The 17109-nt window shown below is 43.7% G+C and overlaps 1 protein-coding gene across 1 annotated transcript in view; it reads left to right on the top strand.

Annotated features, from left to right (window-relative positions):
- Window positions 1–17109, top strand: part of LOC144690441 (calmodulin-binding transcription activator 1-like) — a 1084973-nt gene that overhangs the window by 556371 nt on the left and 511493 nt on the right. Inside the window, exon 4 of the mRNA XM_078557952.1 lies at window positions 6260–6395. Within this exon, the coding sequence (XP_078414078.1) occupies window positions 6260–6395 (136 nt within the window). The remainder of the gene's footprint in view (window positions 1–6259; window positions 6396–17109) is intronic.

Raw genomic sequence — 17109 nt, 5'->3', positions numbered from 1 at the left:
ACTCTCCAGTTGACCCAAGCTATAGATGCTTTACCGAAAGGGTTAATGTAAAGTGTGTTACCCTGGCCTCTATGGGGGAAAAATTGATCTTGGACAGTTGTAGCGCAAAGTGATAAGGAATCAGTTGTGCAGTTTATACCCCACCTTTCCCACTGAAGTTGGTAGAAAAGAAAATAGCGCCGGATATAAAATGCATGACCAATTTGTTATCGCCCACTTTGTGCTACAGCTACCCAGGACGAATTTCACCCCCTCTATCTCTTTCGTTACTTTATTCCTCTCCAGTAGACAAACTGATTCTGCCAGTAGAATTTCCTGGGATGAGCTTGTAGCATAGCTGAGACTTTCTGCTACAATTTGATGCAGCATTGCTCCCGTAAACATGAACAGCACCACAGGAAAGTCAGAGTTTTATATAACATTATTTTGAAATCCCCCTGGCACGCCAGCATATTATCAATTATATTTGGAATGAATTTTTCTGTGCATTGTTTATTCAGAGGATTTCCTTTCAACAGAGAAGGGCTCTGCTGATGTTGTCCTATGATGCTTCTTCATTCATTGATTAATGAAATAAGCCATCTGCTAACCTGAAATATTTTTCTCCATGCTGCTTCCCAGAGGCTGTGAAATGTTTTATATTGGATAATGTATCATCAACAGATTTGAGTCATCTTCTTGCTTGGATTATGTTCACTCCCAGGATTATCAGTTCACAGGGCCTTGCGACTAAAATTAGGAAGGTGTCTCTCTCTGGCTATCAGCAGGTTGATAAAGATAGTTCTTGCCCATGAAAGGTGGCAGGATTGACCCCCAAGTCTCTGTTGAATTAGCTTATCTTAGCCAGGAGAACTGTTGAGGTGCTAAATTTGGCCTCGGTTCCTTGGGCTTGGAAGGAGAAAATTTAACCTTGCTCCCTGTCTCCGGTCACCATTCTATTCAATGATCTCTGCTGGAATGTTTCGTGGGGAACAGGACAAGGCTAAGCCATGATGCCTCTGCAGTCAATTAGCCTCATGATGATCACACATGAGGAGTAGTCACTTGGCCAGGTACTGGAGAGTAGTCGTTGTCTCAGCACGGATAAGAGAATCCAGGGAGAAAATGGGATGTGATCATGCACAATAGGAATAAGACTCCTAATAGACACTGTGCAGCCACAAATAAAATGCTAAGTAAGACGTAGAAGAGCCTCACACAGTACATTAATATTAATTTCTAGCTGTAGAGATTAACAATGTGGTAAATGAAAAATTGTGAGACCTTTTTAAAAAGCAATCATTTTGAATTTTGTGAATCGAGGAGCTCATAGAGTCTCCATTCTGCTAAGCAATTCCTGATCGTTGGTTTTACTGGAACCTATTTGAACAACCAAAATAATTAGAAAAATCTATTCTGGATGTAAAACTTCTAAAATAATGAGTGATATGTGCTAATATATTAAACAGTACAGATGCTTGGCTACTGCCCTGATATTTTTTCCCTTTACAGTGGTCTTCCCATGGTTTGTTTCTTGAGCACACAACCCCTTATGTTACCCACCTTTACCAGTACCAAAGGATATAACAGTACAGAAGAGGCCATTCAATCTATCGAGTTGTCATTCTCCACATAAACCACCTTGTCTAGTCCCATTCCGCTACACACACCACATGGCCTTTGATGTTACTCTTTTTCAAGAAACTAGGGAATTTATTTTCAAAAGAATTTGTCAACCAGGCCTTAAACACTACATGTCCCCTCCTAAACCTCTCTGCTTCTCTCTCTTCCTTTTAAGATGCTTCTTAAAACCTATCTCTTTGACCAATCCTGTCGTAATATCTCCTTTGGTGGTTTGGTGTCACATTTTGCATCATAAAGCTCCTGTGAAATGCCTTGGATTTTTAAAATTCTTTCTTGGGATGTAGGTGTTACACGCAAGCCCAACATTTGTTGCCATCCCTAATTGCCCTTGAGAAGGTGGCGGTGAACTATCTTCTTGTACTGCTGCAGCCCATCTAGTGCAGGTGCATCTCTGGTCCTGTTAGGAAGGGAGTTCCAGGATTTTGATCCAGTGACAGTGAAGGAACAGCAATATAGTTACAAACCAAGATGGTGTGTGGCTTGCAGGGGAACTTGTAGGTAGGTGGTGGTATTCCCATGCATCTGCTGCCTTTGTCCTTTGAGGTGGTAGAGATCCCGGGTTTGAAAGGTGCTGTCGAAGGAACGCGTTGAGTTGCAGCAGTGCATCTTGCATATAGTACACACTGCTGCCACTATGCATCAGTGGTGGAAGGAGTGGAGGAATGTTTAAGTTGGTGGATGGGTTGCCAATCAAGTGGACTGCTTTGTCCTGGATAGTGTCAAGCTTTGGTGTTGTTGGAGCTGCTCTCATCCAGGCAAGAGGAGGGCATTCCATCACACTCCTAACTTGTGCCTTGTAGATGGTGGACAGGCTCTGGGGAGTCAGGAGGTGAGTTACTCACCTCAGAATTCCAAGCCTATGACCTGTTCTTGTGGCCACTGTATTTATATGGCTGGTCCAGTTCAGTTTCTGGTCAATGGTAACCCCCAGGATGTTGATTTAAGCGGATTCAGTGATGGTAATTCCATTGAATGTCAAGATGAAATTGTTAGATTCTCTATTGCTGAAGATGGTCATTGCCCAACACTCTTGTGGCTTGAGTGTTATTTGCCATTTATCAGCCCAAGCCTGAATGTTGTCCAGGTCTTGCATATGGACATGGATTGCTTCAGTATCTGAGGAATTGTGAATAGTGCTGAACATTGTGCAATCATCAGGGAACATCCCCATTTCTGTCCTTATGAGGAAGGGAAGGTCATTGATGACACAGCTGAAGATGTTTTAGCCTAGGACACTCCCCTGAGGAACTCCTGCAATGATGTCCTAGGCCTGAGATGATTAGCCTCCAATAACCACAACCATCTTCCTTTTGTGCTAGGAATGACTCCAACCAGTGGAGAATTTTCCGCCTGATTCCCATTGACTTCAATTTTACCAGGGCTTCTTGATGTTGCATTTGGTAAAAATGCTGCCTTGATGTCAAGGGCAATCACTCTGACCATCCCTCTTGAGTTCACTTTTGCCTGAAAATGGTTACAAATACTTCACCCTTGTCTTTTGCACCAATGTGCTGGGCTACCCCATCATTGAGGACGGGGATATTAGTGGAGCCTCCTCTTCCTGTTAGTTGTTTAATCATCCACTGCCATTCACGACTGGATGCAGCAGAGTTGCAGAGCTTTGATCTGATCTGTTGGTTGTGAGATCACTTAACTGTCTATTGCGTGCTGCTTCTGCTGTTTGGCATGCAAGTAGTCCTTTGTTGTAGCTTCAACAGGTTGACTGCTCCTGATGCTGCTACTGGCATGCCCTCCTGCACTCTTCATTGAACCAGGGTTAATCCCTTGGCTTGTTACTAATGGTAGAGTGAGGGATGTGCTGGGCCATGAAGTTACAGATTGTGGTTGAATGCAATTCCGCTTCTGCTGATGGCCCACAATGTCTCATGGATGCCCACTTTTGAGTTGCTAGATCTGTTTTGAATCTATCCCATTTAGCACAGTGGTAGTGCCACACAACAAGCACTGTGTGGTTGTCACTCCTACCAATATTGTCATGGACAGCAGCATCTGCGATAGCTAGACAGTGGGATTGGCATTACTGCTGGCTCGAATTGGCCCAAAATTAGCGTTCAAACATGTTATCTCTTGAACGAAGTGTCGCAGCATAAATAACATTTGATAATTAGCTGAAGCCTGACCTTACGATGGATATTTAATTACATTTAAAAAGATTTAGTACTTAATGTAAGTACCATAACAACAATAATCTGTGAAATTATGGCTGATATTTATGGGTCCGTCTGGGCGGGGACAGGGCTGTAAAATGTGGCGAGCCATTCTAAACTTCGTTGACTTCAGCGGGACCGTAAAATCCCGCTGGTATAGAATTCCTCCCTATGTGTGCGCATCTTAGTAAAGTCTGATGTGAAATACTTTTACAAGGGCTTGGGGCCCTTTAAGGACATAAATGAACAAATTGATTGTCTTCTACCTTACTCTCTTTGCAAGTGTTTCTATCAAAACGCAATCCACTGAATCTCACTGTATTATCTGTTTAGGTCTTCAGGCAGTTGCATTCTCAGGAGCTGGTGTGTAAGTGAAGAGATAAGAGAGCAGCCAACTTGCCCGAGTTTTAGCTGTAACAAAAGATTTTCAAAAAAGCAGTAATGTGTGGCATTTGTCTTTCCCTTGTTTATCGATCTATCATTGCAACAGAAGTTCTGTGTTGGCAAAATTTAAGTTGAAAGAGTAGTGTGTTGTGTAATAGCTTCTTACCCGAGTGTTTAACCCTTTGTTAGCCAGTGTTCTGATTCTTTGCCTTTTATAAGAAGAAAGAGTGAGGAAGGGCTTTGTTGAAAAACTAACCTGGTCAAAGTTATCTTTTTGTATGTGGGGGTGATGGTTGTTACAATTTAGTCTTCTTCCATTCCATGTTCATCATAAGAGGCAGTTTCCATTGGCAGTCTGTGCCAAACTTTGAATACAAAACATAACCTTATATCTGAAGTGGTTGGACATATTGTGTCAGGGTTACCAAATGCCTCTTGTACTGCAGGTCTATGTACCATACAGTCCTCAATGTTCGGTCATCTGTAGAAGACCATGCTAACAGACCATATGGTTCAGGCTAAAATGCTTAATCAACTTTATTGCAAAGTATAAATTTATATAGGAGCAAACTTAATCAGCCCATAAAGTACAAATACCCACTCTCACTGAAGCATTTGCTGAAACCAAAATACCGTTTCAGATTATTATAGCAACTTGACAGCCCATGTTTTCTGATTCATATGTTTGCAAATAAAGTACTTCAATGAAGGATAGTTAATATGCTAAACATAACTTTTGTTTCCCTGAGACTAAAGCAATAAGTGATTCATTAGCATTATCTTGATAATTGAGAAGACACCTGTCATCCAATTGTGTTGGAAAGCTCATTGATCCCTGTTTGTGAGCAGGATGCAGATATCAAAATATCAGTTTAACTTTTGCAACAGAAACAGTAATTGAGGCAGAAAGTTACTAGAAAAGGTATACACAAAAAGGCAGAATGCAGAGTAGTAAGTCTGTTTAACAACAATAACGTGTGTTTATACAGTGCCTCTAATACAGGAAAGCATCCCAAGGTGCTTCATAGGAGCAATTAACAAACCAAGTTTGACACCAAGCCACATAAGGAGACATTAGGACAGATGAACAAGAGCTTGGTCTAAGAGATTGGTTTCAAGGAGCATCTTAAAGGTGGAGACGGAGGCAAAGAGGTTTTGGAAGGAATTCCAGAACTTAGTGCTTTGACAGCTAATGGCACGACTACCAATAGTGGAGCAATTAAAATTGGGGATGTTTAAGAGGCCAGAATTAGAGGAGCACAGAGCCTCAAAACTTTATATGGCTGCCGGAGATTACATAGGTAGAAAGGCACCTTTGTTTGAAAACAATGATGCAAATTTTAAAATTAAGGCATTAATGGATTGGGAGTCATTGTAGGTCAGCGATCACAGGGACGATTGGTGTGAGTTAGGATATGGGCAGTAGAGTTTGGATGAGCTGAAGTCTATCTAATTGACCCACTAATGTGGGGTAATGTAGTGTGGAAATATGGTAGAATTGTTAGGAGTTAGATTGGTGATGACATAGAGACAATTAAAGAGGAGGAATTATATTTTGTTTTAAGAGCGAAATGCATCAGACTCAGGATAAAGATATGGTAATGAAGTTACCCAGTGCAAGAACATCCCAGATTCAATTCCCAGTCTCCGGTGTTAGTTAGCCTTAGTCTGGGAAGCACTAGTGGAGCTACAGTTGGCTTCAGCATTCCAGAGAGAGGGAAGAGAATGATCCAGACAGATGTTCAAGGGCTGTATCAGGAAATAGTGCATCACTTATGAATCTCCTCCATAAAGTCCATTCATAAGATTTGAGCCTTTCAGTCATGAAGAATGAGCACTTAGAGACACCTGAAGACTCTGGCACCATTGTGAGTAGGAATAAATGTACTGAAGGCAGTAAGGTTGGGGAGAGAAGGTGTAATGTACACGAAAATGGATAATTCTCTAAATGTAAAATCAGCGTCAGTCCTAAAGACTGAAGCGTGACAGGTTTGTTTTCGAATGGGGAGAAGTGCCTTTATAACTGTTTTATTCGGGTCCTGTATCCCCATTTCCAACCCTGTTTCCTCCTTGAAATATTGCAGGCCCCAGAATGGCTCCATGATCCTATACAACAGGAAGAAGGTGAAATACAGAAAGGATGGCTACTGCTGGAAGAAACGGAAAGATGGGAAAACTACACGGGAGGATCACATGAAGTTGAAGGTGCAGGGTGTGGAGGTAAGGGCTGCAGTAACACTCTCGAGTCTGTTTTGTACTTTTCCCATTAAATTCCTGCTGAGAAAATCAACCCTGCGACTGATTTAAAGGAATATTGGAAGGGGCCGTGCTGTGACATCTCCTCACTAGTCTGATTGGTGACAAACCTACCGTTTCACTTGTCATTACCACAGTTACACAAAAAAACAATTTTAAGAATTACTGAGTTGACAGAACACTTGAAACTCAAGCCCCTTGATGCTGTTTCAAATCTTAGAGCCTGCTTATAATGTAATAAAAAATGACTTTTATCAAAGCTGTTTGTTTTTTTTTTCCCCCCTTCCCTTCGCTGAGACTTCCATAAATCCCACTATTCTGAGTTGAGAGAACAAGCTGGCAATCTGATCTCAGCCTTCCTGCCAAACTCCTAAAGGACAATAGCAGCTTGTATTTTCATCACACCCTTTGCATAATGCAGTGTCTCATTCAATGGGAGTGGTTGTGGGAATAGGATAGGAAGCAGGGGTGAAACATCATCTGACCAAAAGATATCCAAGGTGTATTTGATTTTATAGGAAATCCTTGAAGAGAGATGTCAAGGTAAAGTGATTTAGGGAGTGAATTCCAAAGACATAATACAGTGGTGGAGCAGGGGTGAGCAGTCATGAGGAAAGGTACAAATATTAGCCCATCGACACTGTTCATCCTTTTCTCTCTTTCTGTACTTTTGCCAATTAAATGGCCTTCCTATTTCTTGAACTTTGTTGCTGAAAGGACTGAAAGCAGCCTCCTCCCCTGAGCCCTTCCAACAACCCTTCGGTTTGTTTGTCGGGCAGTCTGTGGCACCATCCCAATTGTTATAGGAGAGTAGTGTTTTTGGTACACTGGACTAGCACTGTGCAGGTCATGAGTTCAAACCCCGCTGTGGCAAATTGTGAAATTGAATTCAATAAATCCGATAACTTATGGGTTGGCACTGGGAAAAAATTATCATGGAAGTTGCTGGAATGTCCTAAAAACTCAACTGATTTGCTAACCTCCTTTAGGATAGGGAATCTGCTGTTCCTATCCAATCTGGCCTACATGTGACTCTGGTCCCACACAACGTAGTTGACTCTCAATACCCACCAAGCATTTAGGGGCAATAGATTAAAATAAAATGCCAGGGTTATCTAGGTTTCCTCCCAAGGAAATTCCCCAAGGCTCCTTCCACAGCACTTTCCAAACATGTAACCTCTACCACCTAGAAGGACAAGGGCAGCAAATGCATGGGAACACCACCACATGCAAGTTCCCCTCAAAGTCACACAGCATTCTGAATTGGAACTATATTGCCATTCTTTCACTGACACCGGGTTAAAATCCTGGAACTTCCTTTCTGACAGCACTGTGGGTGTATCTGCAACATATGGACTGCAGCGGTTCAAGAAGGTGGCTCACTGCCACCTCCTCAAGGACAAGTAGGGGTGGGCAACAAATGATTGCCTAGCCAATGATGCCCACATCCTGCAAAAGAATATAAACAATATCTCATGGCTCAGGTTAGGAGTTGGGTAGAATACAGAGCCCAAACCACTAGTCTTCCACTCTAATGTACTAAGTCTTCAAGTGCTACATTTCTCGATGGAACAGTGTCCCCTGTCCAAATTTTTTTTTACCATGAGGTTGAGAATAAAACACTTGCCAACTGAGTGAGCTGCAGTTAGATCTTTTCTACATGGTGAGGCAACAGTATTACATGGAATCTGTTAGATTTTTGTGAAGCACTTCTTTGTTCATTACCTGACTCTGACTGCACAGAAAAGAACATGTTGGTGGATGTAAGTTCAAAGGTCAAAAGAAGACTTTTTGCACCCCAGATTGCTCAGTGGGTAATTGCTGTGTTGTATTAAGCCAGATGGAAAGTCATAAATGCGAACCCCAGCTTGCACTGAAATAGTTGATCAGAACCAGCACAATAGCTGTGCTACACTTGACTCCTGCCTCTGTGGGCTAAAGCAGTGAAAATCAGGCAGTGTTCCATCTCCTAGTCATGATCCAGTGACCCCAGTTAGAAAGTGTCTGTGATTGGGTGAGGCAGAATTGGGCTTGATTGTGATCTGTGTCACAGCTGCACACTCTGACACACTGACAGATTTTCTACACTCATACTTGAAGGTGAGCCTCTTGGGGCAGATACCAAGAGGATTGTTGGTGCTCAGGACTTGGGATCCCAGTGAGAGTCAGCTGCTTCAAGAGAGGCAGTGACACTTCCGGATTGAACCACTTGTTACCTGCTTTCGAGCATGTGATATTATGACTGTTAATGGTAGGGTTAGAAAACATCAGTGCAATTGGCGAAATGGGCTACATCAATGAATGCAGAATGTCAGCAGCAAGTGACACCCAGTCACTTATAACAGAATAGCCACAGGCATCTTCAGTTTAAAAAAAAGTTCAAAGTTTATTCTGCCGTCATGTTAATTATATAATAGCATTATAGAGAAAACTGCTTGTGGGAATGTATTTGAAAACACATTTGCGCAGTGTAATGAAAAATCCTGTTACTTGTCATTTTATTAATAATTGACAATATGTTTATTAGATTTGCACGGGCAGTGAATCCACTGTGAGCTGGTAAGTACATGTGTGACATTTAAAGAGAGAGCCAGCAAATACTTCCCTGCTCCCTCAACCAGGAAATACACTGCCTGGTGCAGGGCACAGCATCATGTTGTGCTAGGTACTTTACACCAACATAAAATCCATCACTTAGCCCATTTTACCATCAAATCATTGTCTGTCTCTGTCTTATCCCTATGGACACTGTAGAAGTTGGCACTGAAAGAACAGAGTGTAGGAATCTGGCATTGAAGCCAAGATTGTTGGAGCCATGGCTTTGGTAACAGGCAGTGGAGGAGCCATGGCTATGGGAACAGATGCCTGGGGAACAGGCGGTGTATGCAATTCTAACAACCCTGAATGTCTTTTGTTGACAAGAACTTGTCTTACTTCCTACATGAAACCAATTTCACTTTTTTATCCCATTACTCATGCTGGTAGTCTGTTCCACATACTTACCACCCTTTTAGCAAAAAAGTTTCCTCCTCCATTTCCTATTTTATTTCATTGTTCTTAATTTACGCATATGACCTCTTGTGCTTAAATTCAGTACATGGCAGAAAAATGTACTTGGATTAGGGTTGCCATCCCTCCAGGATTGGACCGGAGTCTCCAAGAATTGTAGGTCAATTTCCAGGACACTGCAATCCTGGAGAAAAACCATAGGGACATAAAAAAATATAGTTTTTTTTTCAATTTTCTTTGAACAGATAGAGAAAATGGGAAATATAGGCTGTTTGATTGACAGCCAAGCATCATCCAATCGGATAATGAACCATTTTAATTTTCAAGTGGCTTAGGAAGGGAGTGTGTCACAAGGATGGACGTGTTGGCTGACTGAAGGCTGGAGCATGGGGGAAAGCTATGTGGTGAAACCTCCAGGAATACATTTAATCACAGTTGGCAAACCTAACTTGGACCCAATTTGTCCAAATGTGTGCAGGAATACAACTTTGTGGATGCTGATCTCCCTCCAGCAGCTCATCCCAACAAACCATTCTTCATGTGCAAGTCAGGGCCATGAGTATTCATAAACTACTCAACCCGGGGGGGCATCAGAGCCAAGCCCGATCCTGCTCTGTGAGCAACATCCACAGCATACACTTTCCAACAAGAGTCATTGATTAATGTTTCCTTTTGCTAATGCAGAGGCAACTGAAGCCAATTGCAGCATCCATACCTGCACCCAAGCTCAGATCAGTTAACCTGGAATGGACCAGGGATTGAACATTGGACCTTCCTGTACCTCAGTTCTACACTTCTTAATGTAGTTCCAAACAGGGCCACTAGGGGAGCTCCAATTGACATCCAAAAGCTGCACCCCTCATCTTGAATGGCATTATCAAAGAGTAAAGTGGGTTGTATTAAGCTTTACTTGGCAAGGCTGATGAGTTCCTTTAAAAGGATTATTTAAATTCTCTTTTGATGACTGGCTGCAAGTGCAAATGCCTCTTTTAAACTTGCTAAATGTGAAACCAGCCATGTAGCATACTCCTCCAGAGGAGAGACATTTTAGATGAGTAAAGCCTTAAAATAACGGCATGTAATACATGATGCTCAAGGGGTGACTTTTAAGTTCTTTTTTTTCAAATTACATTTATTTTTTGATCTGGAACAGCGTGGGACTTTGCAAGATATCAGAATCCTGGCTTGTGCAGCCTGCTTTTGGGGGACAGTGTGAATATTTAGCATTTTCAAATTTAATGCAAAAAAAATTAAGTAACCCTCTGGTGAGCAAGGTTCCTGCCCTCAGCATTGAAATTCAAGATGAGATTGTCAATCTGCTGCTGAGAACCAAACTTTAAAAGGCCATCCTTTCATCTGTCCTTAGAGCAGAGAAGGTTAAGGGGACATTTAAAGAGGTTCAAACCCATGAGGGGTTTTGATAGAGTTTCCAGCGGCAGCAATATCAGCAACCAGAGGACATAGATTGGGCAAAGAACCAGAGGGGATATGAGGAGAATTTTTTTAGGCAGCAGGTTGTGTGATCTAGAATGCACTGCCTGAACGGGTGGCGGAAGAAGATTCTGTAGTAACTTGCAAAAGGAATTGGATAAGTACTTGAAGGGGAAATTTTGCAGGGAAAGACAAGGGAAGTAGGAGTAATTGGACCCTCTTTCAAAGAGCCAGCAGAGGCACAATGGACCAAATGGCCTCCTTCTGTGAAGTAACATTCAATTGAATAGAAGGTGAAACAAGTCATTTATGTCCCATTGTGATTATTTTCCTTTTTTTGCCTCTCAGTCTCATTGCTGGTTTATCTAATCTTCCAGTCTGTTGGAGATTGAAACACTCAGAAAAATAATTAATTAAAACAGAAACCAGATTTTACATTCTTTTTTGCTCATGAACCGTTTACATTTCTAACACTTAGTCACGGAGCATATCTAATACAACAGGAAAGATCACAGTTAGAAGAAATAAGCTCCTGTAAAGCAGGGCTATCAGTTTAGATGATGTGCTAGATCGGTGCTGCTCTCTAACAAACATTTAACAGAGTCGTACCAAGTCGTCTCTGCCTTTTTATCGCAGGTGTTAAATTAGTGCTGTGGAATTTGGTACGGCCTTGTTAAACAGTTGTATGAGAATCATGTTGAATGAAGAATTTAGCTTGTTCTCTTACACTTCTATGACTCTAATGGTGGTACCTCTATATGAGATGGTGACTATAACTGAGTACATGCATGTTCTCTTAATTCAAACTGTCTAATAATTAATAATGGGTCACAATCCTGGAGCTCCCTACCTAACAGCACTGTGAGTGTGCCTACACCACACAGACTGCAGCAATTCAAGAAGGTGGCTCAGCAACATCTTCTCGAGCAATTAGGGGTGGGCAATAAATGTTCACTCACCTACATCCCATGAATGAATGCAAAAAATATTACCATTCTATGTTGCTTAATTAATATATTTAGTGCTGTGAATTATCAGAAGTAGGCTATATTTATAAAAGTCATGAGTGTTCATTCAAATGATACAGAATGTATTTCTAATCTGTTCTGAATATATAGCCCATGTTTATTGTCTGGCTACTGCTTAGCAAAAAGCATTTTCTTGGTACATACACAGTTTCTGTTAGCTTCATTCTGTAATCCATTTTCTCCAAAACAATAACCAGAGTAATGTAAACTGAATCCGTTCTAATCCCACTGTTACTTATAATCCATTTTCCAGGTATGGAAAATTCTTACAGTTTTTCCTATCATACTTCAAAATGTAAATACTTTGTGTTCCTTCCCCAATCCCTTTCTACGTTCAATGGCTGGAGTTTTTCTATGCTCGTCAGTCTGCAATTTCTCTGCCGATCATGTTAACTAGGTGGAGAATCATGGCTTGTGCAGAAGTAGGAAGGCTCAGCTATTCAGTCACCACTTCGAACTGGATTTGTTCTTGGTTGGGACAGACAGCGCCTCCTATAAATAGTAGGTACTGCAGGGAATTCTGAGCCAGAGTGATCTCCTGTACTAGTTTTGATCATCAAGATGGGATGGAAAGGCATTTCACCACAAAATTGACCTGGGTTTGTCTCTTTTTTTCGCCTATCCCAGACAATCACATGTTTTGGGTGGAGTAGACTGGATGGACCAAAGGCACTTTATCTTTTCATCATTGTCATTATGAAGTGATTGGAAAATGACATGAGGATAAACTTTTTTACACAGTGGGTGGTTACATTCTGGATTGCACCACCTAAATGTGTGGTGTAAGCTGAATCGATCATGCTTTTCTAAAGGGAATTAGATAAATACCTTAAGGAAAAAAGTTTGCAAGGCTACAGGGGAAATACGAGGGAGTGGGACTAACCAAATTGATTCTGCGGAGAGCCAGTGTGGACTCGATGGCCACTTTCTGTTCCGTAACCATGTTGTGATTCTGTGAGATGCTGTCTTCAGCTGGGGTACACCTACATGAGGCACCCTCTGTCTTACCTACATCGCCAGGTCCCAATCTGCTGGTGGGGCTACCGATCTCTCAGGACTGGTTGGCCCCCTAATGGATTGTGTGCATGTACCCTGGCCACTAATTGTTCAGCTGTTCAAAAATCGCATTGTGCCTCAGGCGCATATGCAACGCAGGGTCAGGACCCAGAAGTGGTCCTGACATCTAGTTCCTGACCCCAAAACAAAAGTCCTGCCTGCTGTCTCTAGCTGGGGTACACCTACGTGGCTGCTGACGGTCTCTGGTACATCATGTGAATCATCATTTCTCAAGTTTGAGCCTAGATTGGCTTTTCTTCTGAGGATAGATCGCAGATGAACACAATTGCCTTCTCACCACCCCCAATTCTTAATCCAAAGGTGCTGAGGCCAATTATCAACCATCACCATCCCAACTTGCAGGAGGAAAACCCATGTTCGCAGTCCCCCATCCCATTCCCACATAAAATCTGTCCATCATTAGCTCAGCCAGTCACAGTAAAAAATGTGGGAAGTTGGGGATCCTTGAGCATTGAGTTTGTAGCACAGATTGGGCTCTGCAACTCCAGTTAGCTGTCAGACAAAAGATTTCTATCAATGTTACATAAAATACCAGTGTGATAACAACTTCTCAATAGCTTGTTTGCATTATTTCAACGATTATGAATGTCCTGCTTATTAAAAGCTATTGTTTGTTTATTTCAACACAGCCTCTCCAAATCGATTGTTTTCTGTAGCTTCTTAAAATTGAAATGCAGTGAAAGTGGCAGGCTCATCATGGGACAGAATGATTAATGTGTATCTGTGCTGTTAAAATCTGTGAGGATTCTCTGTTGCTCAGGGACTCCGAGCATTATTAAATTTGGTGCAAACTCTTTGAGAATCCTTCCTGAGGGAAACATATGTAAATACTTTGTTCCTTTAGCAAGCCCTGTGCTGTAATAAGGAAGCCTCATGTCATTGCTGAGAGCAACGCAGCACAGATCTGAATTACTACGCCTTTGTATCAGGGTCGTTACACCTAGATTTTGCAGCACACCACTATCAACTTCTGTTTCTTTTCTCTTAACAACCTATGCCAAGACCTTTAGGAGAACATTAGACCACAAATTACATAGTGCAGGGCATCACCACAAACCCCTTAGAACAGGACAAAATCTGTCCCTCTCTACACTAAACCAGGGAAAGCAGCCATAGCAAAACTGAAGTCAATAGAAATTAAGGGGGAAACTCTCTGCTGGTTGCAGCTATTCTTAGCAAAAATGAAGATGGTTGTGGTTGTTGGAAGTCAATCGTCTCAGTCCCAGGACATCACAGTGAGTTCCTCAGGGTGGTGTCATAGGCTCAACCATCTTCAGCTGCTTCATCACTGACTTTCCTTCCATCATAAGGTCAGAAAGGGAGATGTTTGCTGATGATTGCACAATTTTCAGCACCATTCACAACTCCTCAGATACTGAAGCACTCCACGTCCAAATGCAGCAAGACCTGGACAATATCCAGGCTTGGGCTGATAAGTGCCAAGTAACATTTGTGCCACATAAAAGCAGGCAATGACCATCTCCAATTAGAGAAACTGTAATTATCTCCCCTTGACATTCAATGAATGGCATTACCATCGCTGAATTCCCCAGTATCAACATCCTTGAGGTTACCATTAACCTAAAACTAAACTGAACCAACCGTATAAATACTGTGACTACAAGAGCAGGTCAGAGGCTGGGAAGTTTGCAGCAAGTAACTCACCTCCTGACTCCCCAATGCCTGTCTACACATTAGAAGTCTGGAGTGTGATGGAACACGCTCCATTTGCCTGAATAAGTGTAGCTCCAACAACACTCAAGAAGCTTGACATCATTCAGGGCAAGGCAGCCCTCTTGATTGACATCCCAACCCCATCTTAAACATTTATTCCCTTCATCACCAATGCACACTAGTGGCAGTAGTGTGTGCTAGACTGCAGTGGTTCCAGGGGCAGAATTTTTCCGTCGGCGTGCGGGGGCGGGACCCGCATGCCAACATGTAAAATGACGCGCAGTGATATCGGGTGCACGTCCTGACATCATCGTACCCACATCGGTGGGCGGGTGCGCAACGATGTCTGTTGCGTGCCTGCCATTAATTAACGGGCCACTTAAGGCCCTTGAGGCTTAAATTGACAGGGATTTTGCGGCGCCCGTGCGATCTTCAGCTCGTCGCATGGGCGCAACGGGCAGGCGGCTAGCAGAAATTTATATAAAGCTCATCCACGGGCAGGAGCTTAAGGCTCCATGGGCGCTACAGATTTAAAGGTTAGTGTTCCAAAGTTAGTGAAATTTTCTTGTATGAGCTGGAAAAGTTCAAAATGCATACCAGCTGCTTGGACTGGACTCCTTCAGGTCAGCACTTTGCAGTGAGATTTGTTTTGGGGTCTGTAGGTTTCAGGAAGCCTCCCTGAGCCTGGGAATGGGAGGTGATCTCTCCACTGGAGGCACCTTCTCTGAGGAGGAAGGGAGGGCTAGAAAGGGGAGGAGGCCAGGAGTGCACATTCAGCCTTCAAGGGAGCCACCTTTGGGAGGACAGGCGCAGGCACAAGGGGCGAGGCCCAAGAGGCAGTCCAAGGCGGAAAGGGCTGCAGAAGATGCCACTATCCTGCTGCTAGGGTATACAGGTGGCGAAGCAGCTACCTCAATATGTCTGAGGTGCAGTGCCGAAGGAGGCTTCGTCTCTCAAGGGAGACAGTCAACACTATCTGTCAGATGTTTGGGCCAGAGATCTCAGCTAACTGTGTGGGTGGACACCCCATGCCCATGGCTCTAAAGGTCACAGCTGCCCTCAACTTCTATGCCTCTGGCTCTTTCCAGGGGTCGATGGGTGATCTTTGCGGTGTCTCCCAATCAGCTGTCCACACTTGTGTCAAGGAGGTCACAAACGCTCTGTTCAAGCATGCATTGACCTTCATCCACTACCGCTGGGACGAGGCCAGCCAGACACAGCGAGCCAGAGGCTTTGCGGCCATTGCTGGCTTCCCCCACATCCAGCGTGCAATAGACTGTACACATGTGGCCATCAAGGCGCCAGCAGGTGAGCCCGGTGCCTTCATCAACAGGAAGGGATTCCACTCCATGAACGTGCAGATAGTGTGTGACCATGGGATGCAGATTCTACAAGTCTGTGCAAGGTACCCAGGCAGCTCCTATGACGCCTACATCCTCAGGTACTCGCAAGTTCCAGGGCTCTTCAATGCTCCAGCCCGGCTAGGTGGATGGCTACTGGATGGCTATCCCCTCAGAAGGTGGCTCATTTCGCCTCTCCGCCACCCAAGAACAGAAGTTGAGCAGTGGTACAAAAGAAGCCACGGCTCCACAAGGGCTGTGGTGGAGAGAGCCGTTGGTCTTCTCAAAATGTGCTTCCAATGCCTGGACTGTTCTGGGGGTGCACTCCAGTACCCCCCAGATCGAGTATCCCTGATCGTGGTTGCATGCTGCGCTCTGCACAATCTTGCGCTGCAAAGGGGGGACACTGTGGAAGAAGAAGATGTAGACAGAGTGGCTGCGGCTGAATACGATCAGTCCAGCAGTGAGTCCAAGGATGAACATGCACATGGAAATGCTGAGGGGGCAGACGCTGACCCAGGCATACTCCAGGGAGGCAGGGACACCCGGGATGCTCTAATCCAAGGAACCTTCAGCCAGCACAGCACAAATGGACCTCCAACACAAGCCTGGGCTGCAGCCTCCATACTGGAGACATTAGTGCCAAATCTGTCAGGATAGGAGCATTGACGATGGGCCCAGTCAATAAATGTCAATGACACATAAATCACTCATAACATCTCAGGAATCCATCCACCTGCCCAAGAAAAGAGGCACCCCCAGCCATGCTAAACAACCCTAATTTAACAAAATTCTCTTAACATAACACAAATAAAATGGTGCCGCACTGCAAACACAATCAGAAGGAACTCATAGGGCAGGATTTTCCCCCCGTTGTGGGGAGGAAGTTGAAGTGCGGGCGCGCAAGAGGCACGCCTCCAATCGGCACCCCCAATTGGGGCCCCGCCACCATTTTATGTGAGCGGGCCAATTAAGGCCCGCCCAGCGTGACGTCCGCATGGAAGCGCTATGCGCTCCCTGTGCAGGCGGTGGGGGGAGGGCATCCCGAAACCCGAGAGCGCACTCTTTCACGCATGCGCACGAAAGAGCGACTCATCTCCCTGAGGCTAAGTGCTGCCT

The sequence above is a fragment of the Cetorhinus maximus genome, chromosome 15 (genome assembly GCF_964194155.1).
Source record: "Cetorhinus maximus chromosome 15, sCetMax3.hap1.1, whole genome shotgun sequence".
Classification (NCBI taxonomy): Eukaryota; Metazoa; Chordata; class Chondrichthyes; order Lamniformes; family Cetorhinidae; genus Cetorhinus; species Cetorhinus maximus.
The sequence above is the reverse complement of the archived record's forward strand: the minus strand, read 5'-3'. Positions and strand labels throughout refer to the sequence as shown.